This window comes from Cryptotermes secundus, unplaced genomic scaffold, assembly GCF_002891405.2.
Source record: "Cryptotermes secundus unplaced genomic scaffold, Csec_1.0 scaffold145, whole genome shotgun sequence".
Classification (NCBI taxonomy): Eukaryota; Metazoa; Arthropoda; class Insecta; order Blattodea; family Kalotermitidae; genus Cryptotermes; species Cryptotermes secundus.
In genome coordinates, this window is record NW_019727392.1 from 210,253 (window position 1) to 231,807 (window position 21,555).

The window sequence follows — 21,555 nt, forward strand, 5'->3', positions numbered from 1 at the left end:
GAAAACAAGGAGAGAGACAGAGCTCTATGAATGTTCAGAGGAAACCTATCATGAAATTGAGAAGCAGGATTATATAATGGGAGACTTCAAAGTAAAGAGAGGGAAAGAAGTGTATCAAAAGAAAGCGGTAGGAAAATACACAATACACGACATCAGTACTGAAAACGGTAACTTACAAGGACAGTTCCCTACCTGAAATGGATTAAACACAAGAAGCACAAAAACATACATCTAGGTATATGGAAAATGTCAGGATCAAATAAAGTTAACCAAAGAGACCATTTGCTAGTGCCTCAACAGACGTGGGGAGCAGCAGAGGGCCCAACTGAGGTACGGACCAGTACGTAGTCAAAATCGGAGTAAGGGAAAGCGAGGAAGGAGTGAAGCCAAAGATGTGGGAAGTACAAAACTGAGGAAAATTGAAGAGAAAATAAGAGAATACACAGAAGAAGGAAACGTAGAGGAAAACTGAAAGAGGATACAAAAAGAAATAAAGTAGCAGATGTGACAGTGGGAAAAGAAGGAAGACAACGTAACAAAGAATGGTTCGGTGAAGGTTGTGCAAAAGTAACATCACAGAAGAACAATGCTAGAAAAAAAAACAAAGCAAACTGTGAAAGATATCAAGAATTAAGAAGGAAAGCAAATAGAATATGTAAGAAGAAGAAGAAAAATGGAAGAATGAGGAAAGTTAGAGGAAGTAAATAAATTTTAAGATCAGATTTGGAGAAGAAAATTTTATAGGGCAATAGATAACCTAAAAAAGGATTTCAACCAAGAAGTAATGGCTGCAGAAACATAGACGGTGAAATAACAAGAGAGGAAGGGAAAGTACTAGAACGAAAGGAATAATATCTTAAAGAACTAAAAGCATCGGAAAAAAGACGAAAGAGAAGGGAATGAAAACAGCCAAGAAGAAATAAGAACAGGAAGAAGATGAAGAGAGAAATATAGCAAGACGCGAGGATTTAAAAGAATATATTCAAAAAACAAAGAATAATAAAGCACCACGAGAAGACGGTATAACAGCAAACTGATTAAATATGGGGGATACGCAATAACAGACGCCATGCACAAATTAATCACTGTGATATGAACAGAGGAAATGCCACAAAGTTGGAATACAGGAGATGAACTAGAATGTGCAGATGACAGAGGAATCACATAAGACATTATCTAGTGCAATAAGTGGACCGCTACAGATCACTGGACAGTGTGGATGCGATGTTGCCCAAACAGAAGTGCAACTGACAAACTCTTTGCAATAAGACAATTCATGGAAAAGTATTACGAATACAAATGGACTTGCATGTGCTGTTTGTACACATTAGCGGAGCATTCTGCAGCGTTAACAGAGAAAGATTATATGAAGCGACGAAACAGATGAAAATACCAGATAAATTAATTAGGCTAACTCGAATTACAATGAAAGTTACACAAGCAAAAGTTAAATTAAATAATAAACTAAGTGCACAATTTGAATTTCATGCCGGAGTCAAGCAAGGGGATGGTTTTTCAGCAGTACAATTCACAACCGCATAAAGGGTATTGACCAGAGAGAAACAATTTATACAAAATCAAGCTAAATATATGCATATGCGGAATACATTATCATAATAGCAAGATCCAAAGAAACGATAATCGAGATATATAAGAAAATGGAAGAAAAGGCAGGGGAGATAGGATTAGAAGTAAACAAAACAAACAACTCGTGAAATTAGTCCGCAAGCGAAGTATACCGACCGAGTTAACAGAGTTCAGTTAGTGTTCATACCACGTGCACCAGTGTTTGTCTAAAACATGAATATCAGTATTAAAATATCAGTATTAAAAATAAAACAATGAATGGTTTAATCCAGTACGAAATGTCGAAATTCCATCAGTTTTCTTTCCTTCAGACACATAATAGGGCTAATTTGGTAAGTAGGACCTACTATCATATATTCATCATCTTTATTCTTAAACTGTAGTAAAAGTTGTAATTAAAATTGTGAAATTTTATGTCCCATTTAATATTTAAGGTCACATTTTACACTTTTTAGATCATAAAAATCCGGGCCCTAGTTATCAGTTTATTCTGTCTTTGTGTAGTCCTGTGTTTATGTAGAGGCTTTGCGACGAGCTGATCACACGTCCAAGTAGTCTTACCGTCTGTAACTGAGAATCAGAGGCCAGAGCCCAAGGGGACTGTAGAGTCAGCACTGCGACAGAACGAACTGCAATCGTGAAACACGGCCCCGCATTTCTCAACATGAAATGAAATTGAACGCTTCCCGATCAAGATTAATGGTTCCAGTAAGTCTGTCCCTGTATGACCATTCTCTGCCTCCATCTTGTGGGGCTTAGACAACTCTCGAGGAGCGGGAAATAGGAGCTGAACACGTAGCCCACTAACACAATAGGAATTAACTCACTTTTATGAATTGCATTCTTCCAAAACCTCCCTTAAACACTTCCGAAAAACTGCTCTCTGCTGTGTGCTCCCTGTAAAATACATGTACATTCAGCAGTTCGTCTCATGTCACGTGGTATGTCACCTGGACCTCAATATGGAAGGGAAAGGGGCTGCGTGTAAGGGAGAAATTAGAAATGACGACAGACTTACCAGAACACCTATGTAAAGAAACTACAATTTGAATATTCTCCTTACGTTTATAATCCTCTACAATTCGCTTGTCATCTCGTAGGGTTCGTGCGCTGTTGCCATTCAGATAACGGAAATAGGTATAAGCCGCTAAACGTGGCAACATGGGGAGACATCAAAAGCAACCAACATGGTCTTAAGTGAAGTTCCAAACCATAATCATAGTGATATGAACACTAAACATGGACAACTTACTCATAAAGATCACCCAGAGTACAAGCATATAATGTTACGTACAGACTAACATGTTCCGTATATACAGTCTGCCTCAATATTACACTGAATTAATATGAACACCACTGAACGTCCTGAGAAGAGTACAGCTGTTGCAGTTTCCTAGCACTAACACGATCTGTATGAGAACATTACAAATATAATGACTATTACTTATATTATTTCTAGTTTCTTACATGATGTGATCCAAAGGCCTCCAGGCTCATGGACACAGACCTCACATCTGCGTGAGAAACAAACTCACGACCCTTCGAACAATTCCGATCAGTTCCTATCTCTTTTCGACGTGGTTCTGTTCTCCAATCCCGAAGTCGGAGTACACTGCGCACCAGAAGTTGGGTCTCTCATGCAACGTAATGCATCATAAGGCGACACAAGCAAACTGCTCTCAAAACGTGTCCTTTAGAATGTGAGAGCGGGAGCTACTGCTTATAACTTCTCGCAGAACTCTCTCGGTTAATAAACATAACAGCTTTGTTACTTACTGTGATGTCCAGGAAACATTCCGTAAAACATGGCACGTATTAATGAGGATCCTCATGCAAACAGGAGAACTCTCTTCTGGGATTCAACACAGTGTAGCTCCCCTCCGACCGCCTCTGTGATCCTCGCTGCAGATCCAGAGGTCCGGGTTCGTTTCCCGGCGCTACCAGATTTTCTGAGAAGTAGGGGGACTGGACCGGAATCCACTCAGCCTCGTGAGGATAACTGAGGAGCTACTTTAATGGAAAATGAGAGGCTCCGGTCTAGAAAAGGGAGATTAACGGCCGTGGGAATTCGTTGCGCACACCACGCAACACCCTCTATCCATTAAAGTTGGCACTAACTTCGCCGACAAGCGGCCGTCACTCGGCCAGTATAGTTCGCTTGCGGACTAAATCCACGGAGTGTTTCTTTTGTAGCTCCCTCTGCTTGCCTCTTGCTTTCATGCTGTTATCTTGATTGGTTTATTCTTTGACCATGAAGATGGGAGAGATGTCTCTCCGAAACGCAGGTAGATTTCTGACGGACTATACGATTTTATATCCGTGCGCTGTGAGAAGCGCATATTCTACCTTATGCAAGTAAGTTAACAAGAGTCTTAATTTCTGTTACAGACTCAACAATGGCCAGCTTCGATGATCTTCCAGATAAGATAATTCTAAAAATATTCTCATACTTGACTATATATGAGATCGTTTTCTCTGCAAGAATCGTTTGCACCCGATGGAGGAAACTTTCTGAAGACAAAGACATATGGGAAGACTGGGGTTACGGCCCGGCCGTCAACAGCTCAGAATATAAAATCACGTCCTTGTTGCAGCTTATGCCAGCATTGAGAAAGTTTATGTACCACGGAACCTGCAATATTACGGAGAAACTGTCCGAATATTGTACAAAACTCAAACATTTAATCATTCCCAAAATCAAATTAAGTGCGGACAATCTTAAAATAATTATGGAACGTCTAACTGAGTTAAGCGAACTCGTCATTTCAATTAGCCCCACACAAGAAGGACTTCGTATAACTCGTATTATTGGCCAATCCGAAACGTTGGTACAATTAACACTGACTTCGTTCGAAGGAAATACTGTTACGGTGGGACTGCTGAAACCAATTGCAGACGGCTGTCCGAATCTAGAAACACTGGCATGTGAAAGTTTTAACTGCCCCAACAATGAAATCTGTTATTTGATTCAACGGAAAAAAAATCAACTTGTGGATTACTACCACAATCGGCCTGTGTCTCAAGACTTACTGTATGCTATACAGCAGTGCACGAACCTACACAAAATCGCCTTCGCGGAGACCTATTTTGAGGGCCCCTTACACGATATACTTGCCAATACGCAAATACGAAATTTGAAGGGGTTTCAGATGTTAAGATGCAAGTTCCCGGCGCTTAAGACACTACCTTTAACTATATTTCATGACACACTCTCTCAGTTGTCGTATTTCGGTATGCGTTACGCACACGGAAACGTCGATGAGCTGATAAACAAGATCATACTGAAGTGCCCTGTGCTCAGGAGTCTGGACTTGGCAGGAAACTACCAACTTCGTTGCAGAGGGCTGAGGAATATAGGTTCCTGTAAGATGCTGCAGTGCCTGGATGTATCGCGCTGCGTAGAACTGGGCGTCGAGGGTATGATGTGCATTGCTGAAGGCTGTCCCGGTCTCGAACTACTCGACGTGTCCTGCGTTCCCATCACGGAAGGCATGTTCCAACAAATCGTGAGATGTAGGAACCTCAAGACGCTCTTGATGAAGGACTGCGACTTAAGTCATATTAACCCGAATCTTATCCCAACAAACATACCCGGTTTATCGTACCTCTACATCGGACCGCATTTCCAATTACGAGAAGATGTCACAAGTGATATGGAGCGACAAATGTCATGCCTGACTATACAAAGAGCATCAGTTTTAAGCGGAATAACCGAATATCATATAATTAAAGGTAAATATATTCAGCAGTACACATAGCGATGCTACTGTATCATCTCCCGTGGCGAAATGATTTTATAGTGACGGAACGAAATCGGCCTTTAGTGTGTATCTGGCACTCCGCTTGTGTCAGTGTAATGCCACTTGCCCCTTCTCTTCTACCATAAATCGACAAGTGTATCGTGAATTACTTACACACAGGAGTCAGCTTTTAACTCCCACTCACAAAAATAGAATCACAAACAACTTTCTATCAGTTTACTAATAAACGTGTCAGACTTAATATGAATGTAATTTTATGACTTAAACTGAGTAACACTTTCTTGATACTGTTCTGCTGGTGACAATATTCATTTTATATGTGTGTGACAAATAAACAGTAAACTTCAAAATATTCAGGTGTCTTAACAATATACTTCCTTCTGAAACCCAACTCACTGAACCCTCCTACATTGTGCGAGATGAAAGGGTCTAACCGCCAATTCCAGTAGTCATGGCTTCTGGACGCGCAGATCAATATAGCACAGCTGCAGAATAAGGGCATACAGTCAGAGGCAAGTCGGTCTACCTGACGTTCTGCACTGATCTGCCTTTCATCTCTGCTTGCTATCAGCTATTTTAAAACGCATACAGATAAAACTATTTGCTGTAAGTGTGTATTACGTGAGCTATTTCATTTGGCGTCATACATAAGCTAATCAGTGCTCCGTGTTTGTTAGGAGCGCGGGGTAACTCAGACTTGCGAGCAAATGCGAATACGCCAACTCCGTGTAGACTGCATGAGTGCACGCAGTTGCACCATCTGCATTCAGGAGATCTCACACCGTACGGTGCGGGCACCCTGCTCTCACTGCCCCTGTCACTGTCACTTGCACGAAAGTACTTTCGACATTTTCTGATTCTGTACCAACAGCCGAATTCCTGGCAAGCGTCAATAAACGCGTTTCATTCTCTGCAGAACAAATACTCGCATCTCGCCATGCTAACGGAGCGGTTTCTTCAGTTTCACTAAATCTTTCGCTGTCGAGAGAGCCTATTTCCTGGGAAGTAAGTAAACTGCACAAGCCCGAACATATGCAAGGCAAGCGAACAGCTACAGCGAATTTAAATCTTCGCATTTCTTACACATCATTAAATTCAATATTGTGTATAAAACTGTCATATTTTAATAAACACACATACCCTCTAAGCCATAACTCGGGTTAGACACAAGTATATAATATCTAATGTGTAAGAACTATGCTACCGTCAACACAAGAAATATTTTGATAATACAGCCGTGTCAAACATGAGGCCCCCATATCCACAAAGTGCGGCCCTCAACTTTTAGAGCTAATTGATATTAAAATCAATATTAAAATTTTAGTGGAATAATTTTTTTAAAGGCAATTTTCCAACAGACCAGAAGAAAAGAAGTCTCACGCACACATAAATTAGCAAGCTGCAGGAAAAGTGATTCTGAGAATTGCAGAAGGGTTTGTCCAACTAATGGTTTGTAAAGCTCGTGAATGACAAACTGCTGTATTTCAGAAGGTTAATGCACTAAAATCCGCACAGCCTCACCACCCTAAGTATTTGCATTCTTACTACGCCTTTTGGAGGCGTAGTAAGAATGCAAAGAGGGAGGCAACTGACACATAAGTGCAAGGCATTTCTACCTTCAAAACTAGCTTGCAACCCCCAGCCATTGTCTAATGGGCTGCTAGCAAACTTTCACGTTTATGACCATTGAGACAAGATACACCTTCCTACTAGTCCGGTAGTCTCTTGTACATTGCCTTTCAGTTCATTTTCACACAGCGACAGGTGCTGATGTTACATTGTGATGAACGTATAAAGGTTATAATTAAACATTAAATTATCAACTACGAGATTTCTTGTATATGTACAGTAACTTTGAAGGGTAATGTCGCTTTCAAAAAATTCAAGTAGCAAAAAAAGAACTATTGAAAGTGAGCGCCGGAGTTTTCAACAAAAATGGGAAATCGCTTATTTCTGTTGTGAAATAGAAGGTAAAATTACATTTCTGATTTGTGGGCAAAATATAAGTGTTCCACTTTAGGTAATTATATTGAAATTATTCCTAAATAATAAATAGAATTAAATTTCCTTGTATCCATATCTAATGTATATTTCTATTTTGAAGTGCGGCCCTGGACTCTCTGTACAAGTTGAGTTTGACATGCCTGCTGCAATATATTAGATCTTTATTTACTGCGACATGTTTCGGGCATGCCTGACCACCATCAGGCAAAACTACGTATAGGTATTGAAATGCGTATACCGATCCTTATCGGTGCAACGCGTCGTATTAAATATCAACATTAAGACTTTGCCTCAGATGGGTGTATAGTTAAAATTGCAAATGCATGATTAAATAAATAAAAAAATATATAGATAGATAGAAATAAATAAGAGTATGCTATATATAAAAGTGGTGAGCTATTATTATTAAAAATATTAAAGGTAAATTAGCAGTACATAAAAGAATATTAATAAATATTAAAAATATATGTGGGTGCGTTAGGGGTCTGTATGTTTCAATGGTATATCCTGCTACAGTGTACAAATTCGGCGTGTGTTGCCTACGTCTTGTTGCAGAAACTCTACATAATAAGCCCTGTATGTGAGGTCCAAAGACACGTTTTTCAATGATGTGCAAGTTTGTCTGTATGTAGGTATGGTATGGTATGGTATTCCCACCCTATGTATCCTATATATGCAACGTGCCATGTGGCGTATGTTTTTTGTCTGGAAGTATACACGTTCGGTGTGCTCGTGTGTTCTACACTGTGCGGTTGTTCGACGTATGCCTGCCTGATGATGGTCATGTATGCCCGAAACATGTCGCAGTAAATAAATAATTAATGTAATACTGAAATATTGCTTGTGTTGACGGTAGCATAGACCTTACATATATTTTGTGAGACACACAACTGGGTGCAGGCTATATAACTTCATCCATGCAACGGACGAGTAAGGAACAAAATACAAGTTGGTTCAAATATGACCGGGACTGGTTCAAAAAAAAACATAATTTCCAAACACTTACTTGCACATGTCAGTCTTCAACGTACTCCCCTCCGGAGTCAACACATTCTTTCCAACTTTCTGGAAGCATCCTGATGCCCCCCCCCAAAAAAAAAAACTTGTGGTTGGCGGCGAATCCACTTTCGAACAGTCTGGATGACGACGTCGTTGTCCACAAACCACATGCCTTTCAAGTCTGATTTGAGCCTTCCGAACAGGTAGAAATCACTTGATGCCAAATCAGGACTGTACGGGGGATGTTTCGGAAGGTTCCATTTCAATTTCCGGAGGGTTTCCATTGTTGTTTTGGCCGTATGGGTGCGTGCATTGTCTTGAAGGAAGGCTACCCGCTTTCCACCTGTCTTCCGCTTGGATCGGGTCTTTTCCTTCACGTCTGTTGCCAGGAGGTCTGAGTAATAAGCTGCATTGACTGTTCTGGCATCTGTCAGAAAGTCTATATGGATAACCCCCTGCTAGTCCCAGAGGAACATTGCCATCACTTTTCTTGCCGAACTGCTCCTCTGTGTTCTCTTGGGTTTGACAGAACTGGTATGCCGCAACTCGCGTGATGACTGCTGGGACTCGGGAATGAAGTAGAGCACCCACGTTTCATTGGTGGTCACTACAGACTTCAAAAATGCATCACCTTCAGCTTCAATCTACTGTATGAGACGACTGGCAGCTTGCATGCGCACCATTTTGTTCACGCTCGTCAAAGTGCGTGGTACCCACCGTGCATTCACCATGCGATAGTGCAGGAGGTATTTCACGATGTCTTCTACACTACCAACACTGATGGACAGCACTGCTCCAAGTACCTTGATAGTGATGCGCCTATCCTCACGAATAAGCTCGTCTGCACGATCAGTGTTTGGATCGGTGACGGATGTTCGCGGCCAATGATCATGCGGTTAATTCTCCACGCGCTCTCTAACCTCTCTGAAGCACTTACACCACTCAAACACATGGGTCTGTGAGAGACACTCTTCCCAATACTGTTGTTCGAGTCTGTGGTGAATTTCAGTGGACTGGACGTTTTCTCCAAAGAGGGATTTGATCACAATGCGTTGCTCCGCGATCCGCGGTACCTTCTGTACGCTCATCACTCTAGCAACTCCCAGACAGCACTGAACAGGTTCTAACCCTAACAGGAGGGAGAGTGGATGTTGTGGCTACAATCTCTCAAGGTTGCACAGCTGCTGCGCAGTGCGGCTCGTTTACAAAAAAAAATCAGTCACGGTCATATTTCAACCACCTAGTATCTCTGAGAAATTCCTACCAAGAGAGAAGAACTACAATTCAAATATATGCACTCGTTTTGCTGGATATAATGTTCCGTAAGAAAACAGAGATTAACGGTCGTGGGGCTCCGTTGCCCCGATCAGGCGGCACCCTCATTCCGCTAAAGTTGGCAATAACTTCGCCTACAAGCGGGGGTCGCTCGGTCGCTATAGTTCGCTTGCGGAGTACAGGCCACGGAGTAAACATATGCAGGACGGCGATACAAAAATACACCCAAAAAAACTGAACATTCTTCGAACACCTCCTGACCTTGAGAAATACAGGGCCTAAACTACACATCCTAACCACGTCATAACATTCCCTGTCCGGCATATTGGTATTACTGTCTGCAGGAACCACATCAGCATAAGTTTGAGCTCCTGAAATTCCTTTAGGGACACCGAATATACATGGATATTAAAGTGAGCTGAAACCCATTTTAAGAACCGGAACTTCGAGAAACGACAGAAAATATACCTCAGGGCAACCTCTTAAAGTGGATATTTTAGCAAGGTAACTTCTAAAAAAATTCAACGCACATTTCCCTTAACTTAATGCACTTCACCCGAAGCATGAGTGCACACATGTTTAAAATTTTATTTAAAAAAATAGTGTCTATAAAGTGGGGACAATTTGACTTCACTGCTCGCTCATAACCGAAGGTTTCTCCCCATCCAACCTAGAATTACCGGGCTAACAATACCTAGAATTGTACCTTCATACCCAGCATTATGTTAAGGTAACTAACTAAAATAATCTAACTTCATGGAGCTGAGCCCTTCTTGAGAAGCTCCCAACTGAGCAACTACTCAGCATTTTGTGGAACATGAAGGTTCAGTACCGTGTACACAAGAACAGCCAGCTCGATCCAGTCCATACCACCCGATCCTATCTCTCTAAGTTGCATTTCAATATTGTCCATCCACCTACGTCTTGGTCTTCGTAGAGGTCTCTTTCCTTATGGCTTTCCCACTAATACTCTATATGCATTCTTATTTACCCTAATTCGTGCTACATGCTCCACCCATTTCACCTTCCTTCTCTTGATCGTTCTAATTATACTTCAACACTACGAGTTATGAAGCTCCTCATTATGCAGTTTCCTCCAATTTCCTGTCAATTCATCCCTCTTTGGTTGAAATATTCTCCTCAGCACCCTTTTCTCAGGAACCCGCAGTTTCTGTAATGTAACGGAACATTAAAATGTCGACAAGACTACATTGATTCGGAGTGCCACCGCGAGGGTGCGCCCTGACTCTGGTTCTGTCGCTGTGCGCACATCGCGGAAGCAGTTCAGTCCCTGCCTACCCTTCAGCTGCTGTGGTCGGAGTCAGGTAATATTCCCTGCCGACACTTCAACTGCTACGGTCGCATCCAGGTAACACTCGCTGCCTGCCTTTCAGCTGCTCGGAGCCTCTACAGGTGAGTGATACTTTATGGAATACCGTCCGATCCTATAGATATATTTCTGCTAAACAAATTATTGATTTTATTGCCTCATATACTCTTCAACGCAACATGGCGTTGGGAAGCGAGCGACAACCGCTTGAGCTAGGGCGCGGCCTACAAGCTTGCTCTTTCAAATTTCTTTATGTATCTGTAATATTGTCTCAAGAGAAGATAAAATTGATGATATAGATCGCAGGCTCTATGACAAACTCTAACATGTGAAGTACCGTGTGAAATTTTTATTACGAGACATCAGTGCCAAAGTAGGCAGGGAAGATATTTTCAAACTGACAATTGGGAATGAGAATTTGTAAGAAATTAGTAATGATAATGGAAATAGAGTAGTAAACTCTGCCACATCGACGCGATCAGAATGAAAATTTATAACTCACCTACACATTCATGTAATTATTGCCTGATGATGACCTGACAGAGTCGAAACATGCAGCAATGTCTGTACACAATAATCGGATACTAATACAAGGGTATTGATTTCTATATTATAGAAGGGTTATTCTGTATTTCAGCATCCTGTTGCACACTTTTAATTAAACCTCCATGTATTTTAGTCCGTCAATAATGCAACAATCCTTAAAATATTCACCATTCAACACCAACACGTTTCGGCCACAGACGGCCATTCTCGGGTGTTTCGATGCGTCCAAACTGTTACACTGTTTTGATGCGCGCTAAAATTGCGCGTTGCAGTCCACTTAAATTAAGATCTTTCGTAAAATCCTATCCAACCCGTAAGTGGCGCTGTCCACATGTTTAAAGCTATGTGATGCGTGTATTGCAGACGTAGTTGCTGAAAAAATTTGTTGCATTATTGATGGATTAAATACATAAACATTTCATAGAACTGAGTGTTAACAAAGGATTAGTCGCCGAAAAAAATGATATTTTTGTGCCAAGACCGAAATAGTAGATTCACCATCCTAAAAGCTTAGCGTATATTTTAAAAGTCCTGAATCCTGCGATCCTTCCTTCAGAAGGTGTCAACCTACCGTAAACATTTCAAATGTTTCGCTTTCGGCGGGAGAATGTCTGAAATGACATGCCTACTTAGACCACGCCCTTCTCTGCTTCAGTATGTGCATGACCCTGTTCACTCACATTTCTAACGCGCCGTGTTTCCCTTATCTATGCAAACAGCCAGTTCAATAATAGAATAACTGTGCATCGTGCCGCTAGATTTCGGTATGGAATTTCAAACGGCCACTTCTGCCGCCAACACCTCTCAGTGAGAGGGGGGGATGTGGAATGGAATTTTCCGCGAGGAAGCATCTCAAATCTTAAATATTACAGAGCAGAACTGTATAGTAAACCACATGAAGCTCAAGTGCACTGCATGCGAACAGTTCCTTGCTGTATTCTCAGTTCTGCATATATATATATATATATATATGTGCCGGTTACGGTAAACGAACAGTCTGAGGCATGAACTGTCTTCGCTCGCTCGGAAGCCGGGATCGTGGGTTCGAATCCCAGGTAAGGCATGGATCTTTTGTATGTGTTATCTGTTTATTCTGTCTTTGTGTTGTCCTGTGTTTACGTAGAGGCTTTGCGACGAGCTGATCACACGTCCAAGTAGTCTTACCGTCTGTAACTGAGAATCAGAGGCCAGAGCCCAAGGGGACTGTAGAGTCAGCACTGTGACAGAACGAACTGCAATCGTGAAACACGGCCCCGCATTTCTCAACATGAAATGAAATTGAACGCTTCCCGATCAAGATTAATGGTTCCAGTAAGTCTGTCCCTGTATGACCATTCTCTGCCTCCATCTTGTGGGGCTTAGACAACTCTCGAGGAGCGGGAAATAGGAGCTGAACACGTAGCCCACTAACACAATAGGAATTAACTCACTTTTATGAATTGCATTCTTCCAAAACCTCCCTTAAACACTTCCGAAAAAGAGCTCTCTGCTTTGTGCTCCCTGAAAACACATGTACATTCAGCAGGTCGTCTCATGTCACGTGGTATGTCCACTGGACCTCAATATCAAAGGGAAAGGGGCTGCGTGTAAGGGAGAAATTAGAAATGACGACAGACTTACCAGAACACCTATGTAAAGAAACTACAATTTGAAAATTCTCCTTACATTTATAATCCTCTACAAATCGCTTGTCATCTCGTAGGGTTCGTGTGCTGTTGCCATCCAGATAACGGAAATAGGTATAAGCCGCTAAACGTGGCAACATGGGGAGACATCAAAAGGAACCAACATGCTCTTCAGTGAAGTTCCAAACCAATCATTTTATTGCATTCCGGAAAGCTGTTGCGTTGATGTATTACTCATTCACCGCAGTCTTTAACCAAACTTAACTTGAAACATGCAAACACGAACGCCACAAAGGAAACTAACGCGGAACGGAGAGAGACTTTCGTTCTCAAACAAATACGTTTCAGCGTGAACAACGACAATGCAATAGCACGGAAATATATTGACTTAAGATCTAGTGTGGTAGGGCAGATTCCATAAATTAACAAATGTCTGAAACTGAGCAATTAATTCCGAAATGTGTAGCAATTCGGGTCATTTTATGCTGATTTAAATAATTAAGAGACTGTGAACAGATCTCAGTTGCATTTGAACGAATGCGAAGGAGGAAGAAAACAAATTGATAAGCCCATTAAACGCGGTAGCGCGGTTTCCTCAGACACTATGCTAAAAGCCGAAAGGTCGCGGGTTCGAATCCCGGTGATGTCAAACTATTCTTCAGTTGACCTAAACATTCCAGCCTCACTATGGCCCTGGGGTCGGCTCAGCCTCTAACAGAAATAAGTACCAGGAATATTCCTGGGGTTAAAGAGCAGAAGGTGCATAAGGCTGACAACCTCACCGCCATCTGTGAGCCGACTGTCTAGAAAATATGGAAACCTCGACGTCTCGCAGCCCTATGGGCCTCCATGGCCCGTTACAGGGGTAACTATCTGTACTACTACACGCAGACAACTTATACTCAGAATACAAGCCTATAGTGTTACGTATGAACTGACGTGTTCCATATATACAGATTGATTCAATATTACATGGCGCACTTTACACAATCACTACGACATACCGTCACGTGTAGGAAGGTACGCGTGACAATAATGACGGGTTCTAGTCTTGTATATGACGGTGTGCTGTATTGGATATTATTAATATAACAGGTATATGGTGGATAGAATATCAATGGTTACGGTTCATAAGTAACATTTTATTGAATTCAATGTAATACTGAATGATAATTATGAAATGTAAGAGCACAGGTTTGTCATATACTGTAACTCGACTTTCACTGATGTTATCTGCCAGAGGACAAACAAGACTTGTTTTGAACTGGGGATAGCAAATAAGAATAGCCACTGATAAAGCCTTAAGCAGATTTCCTGTTGTAATAGTTGTACATATTTACTGCGTAATAAACTCTCTTGAATTAAGCATCTCCCAGCAGTTTAGCTCAGCCAATACGACGGACGTTTGCCGCTCAACCGACTCCGTCAAAGCAACCCACGAGTATCTGCTCTGTCGCCCGACAGTGTGGATTTTAGCTCATTAGTAACAATCTCCCTTAAACACACTCAATATAGGTAATACAGAACTATCACTGTTTGTACACCTTTATACACACTAGTCCTGTACTGGTATTGCAATTAAGACAGGAGCTAGCGCTTCAAATCTAACTTGAAATCCTCACAGGCGACCTTCTGTACTCCTGGTTTCAATTCGCTCTGTTCGCCTGCTTCCGCCGCTACTGGATCTTCTTCTACGGCGAACTCAGGACTCTGTGAGTCACAGCTAGTTTACAGTTCGCTCTGCACTTACGCCTCACACCTCGTTATACTCGTATAGCCGCAGCACGGACCGCAGAGAAAACACGTCACGTGATATATCTTTTCAGTCAATTGATGCGCTGACTGTCGCCTAGCAACTAGCTATAAACATGCGCCTTATTGTTGTAACGCACTCATTTGAACGTTGTTTACAGATCGTTGCTGTGGCCAATCACATTACAATATCAGATTAATGTGCACACCATGCGAACTCTTAAAAATGATACAGTTCACATTTGATATGCACATTCACAGGAAATTCAATATTTCCTAGCACTAACACGATCTGTATGAGAGCGTCACAAGTATAATGGCTATTAGTTATATTTTTTCTAGTTTCTTACATGATGTGATCCAAGGGCCTCCAGGCTCATGGACACAGACCTCACCTCTGCGTGAGAAACAAACTCACGACCCTTCGAACATTTCCGATCAGTTCCTATCTCTTTTCGACGTGGTTCTCTTCTCCAGTCCCGGAGTCGGGGTACACTGCGCACCAGAAGTTGGGTCTCTCATGCAATGTAATGCATCATAACGCGACACAAGCAAACTGCTCTCAAAACGTCAGTCCTATAGAAAGTGAGAGAGGGAGCTACTGCTTATAACTTCTCGCAGAACTCTCTCGGTTAATAAACATAACAGTTTTGTTACTTACTGTGATGTCCAGGAAAAATTCCGTAAAACATGGCACTTATTAATGAGGAACCTCATGCAAGCAGGAGAACTCTCTTCTGGGATACAACACAGTGCTTGCCTCCTGCTTTCACGCTGCTATCTTGCTCGGCTCATTCTTAAACCCTGAATATGTAAGCAATATATACATCCGAAACGCACTACGCGGCATTCTATCCCAGAAAATAAAATTACCCATATACTACTGCTGAGAGAACCTCAAATTCTACTATTCCTAATTTCTGTTACAGATCCAACTATGACTGGGATCGATGATCTTCCAGACAAGATACTTGTGAAGATATTCTTATACTTCCCTAACGGAGACATGGCTCATACAATAAGAAAGGTCTGCACCCGTTGGAGAAAAGTTTCTGAAAAGTATAAGATATGGAAATACTGTAGCTTATGGGCATATGCAGGAATGACAGAAAACTCTATTGTACTCAAGCTGAAGGCCATGCCTGCATTGGATGTACTTATGTACTTTGGTCGTTACAATGTCCTCAAGAGTGTGTCCGAACACTGCAGAAGAATCGCACTTTTATGCGTACCCAATATACATATAACTGCAGACGTTCTTCAATTAGTGATGGACCGATTACCTATGTTAAGCCACCTTATAATCTCAGTGAACCCCACACCAGAAGGACTTCAAATAACACGCATTATCGGAAAATCGGGCAATTTCCAGAGTTTAGAGTTACGATCATTTGGACAGGAAGGAATTATGGATGGACTGTTGATGCCTATTGCAGAGGGCTGTCCGAATTTGAAGTATCTGAAATGTGCAAATTTCAACTGCCGTGACAGTGAACTCTGTTACTTGATGCATCGCAAAAGTTGCCAACTTATAACTTACCTCCCCACTGGTGTAGTGTCAGCAAGCACAATCCAGGCTCTGAACCAGTGCCCGAACGTGAAGAGAGTCGTTTTCACCAGGACCAGTTTTAAGGAACCATTTCCCGAAATACCACACATTACTCGGTTACCAAAGTTGAGAATATTGGAGGTGCTGAAGTGCAATTACCCCATGCTTCACTTAATACCTTTAACATTATTTCGTAACACGTTATCCCATTTGATATACATTCGCATATGCGAGATATTTGGAAACGTCGATTTCCTGATCAGCAAGATCCTGCTTAAGTGTCCTTTACTTAAGCGTCTCGATTTGGAAAAAAATCATGAACTTACTTGCGAAGCACTGAGGAACATAAGTTCCTGCAAACTATTAACACGCCTCAGTGTATCGCACTGCCAGAATGTGGACAAGAAGGCTATACAGTACGTTGCTGAAGGCTGTCCGCAGTTGCAACACCTCGACGTGTCCGGCATTCCCATGTCAGATGAGCTGTTTCGGCAAATCCTGAGATGCAGGACGCTCACGCTTCTCATGATGACCTTCACTGACGTCAGTGTCATTGACCTCGATCTTATCTCTACAAATATACCCGGTTTAAAAGAACTTCTCATTGGCCCCAAATACAAATTCGGGCACGACTGCACACGTGACATCAAGCAGCATATGCCACATCTGAATATATGGGCGCCTCAATTTGCAAGTGACATACAAGATTATTACACACAGAAATATGAATACGTTAATCTACATACTGGGTATAAGGATGATCCATCAGACCTCATGAAATAGCTCTGTAGAGCTTGCGTGCATGAAGTCGTAACTGCACACACGAACTCTGTGACTTCAGTGGATGTCCAACACCATGTTATTGTGATTAGGGGAGCACAACTTGCTCCTGCCTGTCTTGAATAAATCTAAATGTCTATAGGGACTGTACTTGCAAGCAAAGAGTCAAATTTTAGAGCCTTATATTGATACTTCACTGTTCTACCTAGGATAAATTTGCAGTTTACATGTGTAACAAATAAATAATTAAGTATATGCATTTCAATTACCTTAATAAAAGCTTTTCATCTGCTATCCTATTGAGCCCCCCCCCCGTCTATACCGTGCGAGATGGAAGGCTCGCATCTAGAATTGAGGTACTGAGGGGTTCTGGACAGCTTCAAACCGTTACCTTATATCAGCTCGGCTTGCAATCAACTATTTTAAAACACACACATATCAATGTATGTACTGCAAGTGTGTGCTCCGTGACTAATTGGTCACGAAAAGAGAAAAATACACAACACGATGTTATTTATTACATTTACTAGTGGGGAGTTAATGGCTATAAGTCGTTAATTTTTCATAATAACTGCTACAAATTCTCACTGCAATGAGATACACCACATTTACAACTGTTTTTGGTATTTATACATAATTACCTACTGTCGCTCATGCGGCCGGGCACGGTAGCCCAGCGGTCTAAAGCATGCAATGTCTTCGCTCTCACGGAAGCCTGGATCGTCTGTTCGAATCCCACTCAGGGCATGGATGTTTAGCGTTTGTGTAAAAGTAGAGGCCTTGTGACAAGCTGATCACCCGCCCAAGGAGTCCTACCGAATGTCTAAGATCTAGTAAACCGAAGTGAAATGGAGAGTTTCATCGAGGCAGGCCAAGGCCCGAACTGGGGCTGTAGCGCCAATGGAAGGATACCCATGCACAGTGGGCAGTTATTACATGATGTTTTATTGACAGCAAATAACTGCAAATTTTTGACAGAAGCGTGTAAGCTGAAGACGGATTTCACCTTGCAGTTCTGCAGTCACACGCTCCGCGACGCTTTGCGATCGTCAAGATTTACGCCCATCTTTCCACCATGTATGTTAAATCATGGGTTCCACATATACCTTTGTCCTTGTAATGGACGGCTAAGGAAAACAACCTGTGACTATTTGGTATTAAGAAACCTCAATTTCAAACTACACCCTCCAGCGGTACATCTCTTATATCGCTGCAAATGATTGATAACTAAATTTTTGGAGGGTCGATATACAGAGGCACAACATCCGCTAATATGTATTCAACCCCCGCGTAATTTTCACAAGATGTGAGCGTGTACCATGCACCACGAGCGACCCTAAGTTGTCCGTTTCCTGTATGGGGTAGTCTTAGACCCCGAAATTCTGTGTGAATACAAAATAATAGGTTCTACGTTTTGCGGAGGTAAGTACATATGGGCAATTCCTGCAGGTGCCCACCCCCTCCGTGATATAAAAAAATCCTCCTAATTGAGAATCTTGTTTAGAATTCTTATGACCATGCAGTACTCCCTACAGCTGAAAGGTCATATTCCCTTTTAAGAACGACGAATCATATGTCGATCCTAGTTTCGCCATCATTAAGCGTGTCTCTGGGTGTCCGACTACCAAGTTCGGGGTTCGAGTCCCTGTGCTAGCCACGGCGGACATCAGGCTCGACTTCTGACTTCTTCACTCTGATCGGACTCCCTGTATCTTCACTCGCTCCATGTTCGCAGTTTGTGTGTTAGCCGTGACCTTCAGTACATCAGCACCTGCTTCGAGGCTACAGCATTGGTGCACAGTGCAGTCGCGTCTTTCTATGTGTTCACCAATCAAGCACTCAATATTTACTACTGTTCTATTTAACCTCACAACCGACTCCTGAAGAATTGGATTTCAATTCTTAAGTGTTGCAACAATCCCAAACCACAGACTTCCGCTCAATCTACAGGAATATCCCATCACTATCCTTCGGGACACAACAATTGTTCAAACAGAACATATATCCATTCAGAATGTAGGCCACATATCGCTCCCACGTCATAGGACAGTACGTCCAAAATGTTCGAATTGCTGTTTGCAGGAAATGGAAAAGCACGAAGCTGAGATTCCGAAATTCTTTGATAGTCGCAAATTAATATATGATGATATATACTTACATACGGGGCTGAGCCCTTCTTGAGGAGAAGCCGAATCTGCAGCTACTCAAGAATTTCCCAGCATTTTATGGAACCCGAAGGTTCATTACCGTGTTCACAAGAGCCCTCCACTGGTCCCTATCCTGAGCCAGATCAATCCAATGCACACCATCCCATTCTATCTCTCTAAGATCCATTGTCCACCAACCTACTCCTTGGTCTTCCCAGAAGTCTCTTTCCTTCTTGCTTTCCCACCAATATCCCATATGCATTACTTTTCTCCCCATTCGTGCTACATGCCCTGCCCACCTCATCCTCCTTGACTTGATCATTCTAATTATACTTGGAGAAGAGTACAAGTTATGAAGCTCCTCAATGTGCAGTTTTCTCCAACTTCCTGTCAATATGAAGATACGTGTATATACGTCGCGCGGGGCGCAACATAACTCAGTGCACTGTGCCTCCACAAGGCAGAAGCATTAAACAGAAACCGTCTCAATAAATATGAGACACATTACCGCTGAGTTAATGAACTTCACTGGAAGCACGAATAGGCATATCACTTCCAAGTGACAACCCTAATCTGAATCAATTGTAATTAAGTGTACATAGAGACAATGGACTAATACTATCGACTATGATTGACAAATGACAGACCCGACCTCTCGTCAGAGAGGGCGCTCCACATGGACAGGACAGTAACTTTAATTTAAGAATTAAGTTTTCTAAAAATAAATATGAACTGACTTTGCCGCTCCATCCAAAACCGGTGGTTCAATCCGATTGGATCTCTCATTATCAAGCTAATAATGGCTCGAATTACATTGAGACGTCGAGCTTTCTCTTTAAGGCGATGGAACCTTATAAATATCGACAGACAGTATATCCACGTGGCTACACTGATTCAGAGTGCCACGGCGAGGGTACGCCCTCAGGTTCTGTTGTTGGGGGCACATCGCGGAGGCAGTTCAGTCCTTGCGGTCCCTTCAGCTGCTGCGGCTGCCTCCAGGTGTCAAATCGTATGGAAAACCCCATCCTACTGATACACTATTGCAGTGTTTCCCAACCTTTTTGATGCCGCGGACCCCCTGTACCGAATGTTAATTCACCGCGGCCCCCATAAAACCCAAAATGGAATTTTTTAAATTTTACGAGTACATATCATAAAAATGAAGCTGTAACTTAAAATTTTACAACACTAAATGTGTCATTTATGACAATAAATTACTGTTATAAATGGAGATATTCGGAAGATTACGAACATATCTATAGGCGTAATATTATGAATTTAACACTCACCTAATGTGATGGCTGGTGCTGTTTTTCAGACGTCAACTTTCGAATGTCAGGATCAAAACTGGATAATTTCAGACGTAGATCTAGCTCCACGTTAAGTCTGTTCCTATATCTGTTTTTCATGTGTACAAGATGAGAAAATATTGTCTCGCACAGATATGTAGTGGGAAATGGCAACAGATGTCTTACAGCCCTTTTGGAAATTTCAGGGTAAACAGACCTATCCTCAAGAGCCAGAGATATACATTGCAAATATCCCAGGTGTGAGGAACATGATAAGATAAAGTTTAATGAAAATAAACTATCCCGCGGACCCCCAGGGGTCCGCGGACCACAGGTTGGGAAACACTGCCCTATTGCATAAAAAGTTATTCTATTCAATGCCTCATGTGGTGTTCAAATCAATATAGCATAAAATTAACATCCATTCAAATTCTAGTATTACATACAGAGAAGTCAAGAATTTCGCATAAGGCCTATGTCGCACTGTTATTCCGACATTAGCAGTTAAAATAATGTAAAAATATAAACAACTGAATCCTTTAGAAGTTATGTGCTTATGATTTGCTATTCAAAATATCAAGCGGCCTCCGTAGTCTAGGGGTAACATTCCCAAGTTACGCGGGTTCAAACCCGGCGGAGGTCGTGGAATTTTTAAGGGCGGAAAAATTCAGGGAACAAGTCCTCCGGGAGGGACTTTAAGGCGTGGGTCCCGTGTCGTAGATTTACGGCACGTAAAAGATCCTCATGTCTCTAAGAGACCTCTGAGCAAAATTAGGCAAAGTTGTTTCAATTCCTCCGGTAGATGGAGAAGTATCGGGTACCACCGCCAGAGAGGAACGACCTCGCTGGAAGAACGGGGCAGATAGCGAGCACCAGAACTGGAAGGGCATGGCGACAGTAGAAATTAAAGA

The 21,555-nt window shown here is 42.0% G+C and overlaps 2 protein-coding genes across 2 annotated transcripts in view; one reads left to right on the forward strand and one right to left on the reverse strand.

Moving 5' to 3' along the window:
• The window catches only part of LOC111864627 (A disintegrin and metalloproteinase with thrombospondin motifs 9), a 363,750-nt gene that overhangs the window by 171,867 nt on the left and 170,328 nt on the right, over positions 1-21,555 (reverse strand). The window lies entirely within an intron of this gene.
• On the forward strand, positions 10,898-17,473 carry LOC111864629. Its single transcript, XM_023852003.2, has 2 exons — positions 10,898-11,039; positions 15,809-17,473. Exon 2 carries the CDS (start codon positions 15,817-15,819, stop codon positions 17,209-17,211), a length of 1,395 nt encoding a protein of 464 aa, XP_023707771.1. The 5' UTR covers positions 10,898-11,039; positions 15,809-15,816; the 3' UTR covers positions 17,212-17,473.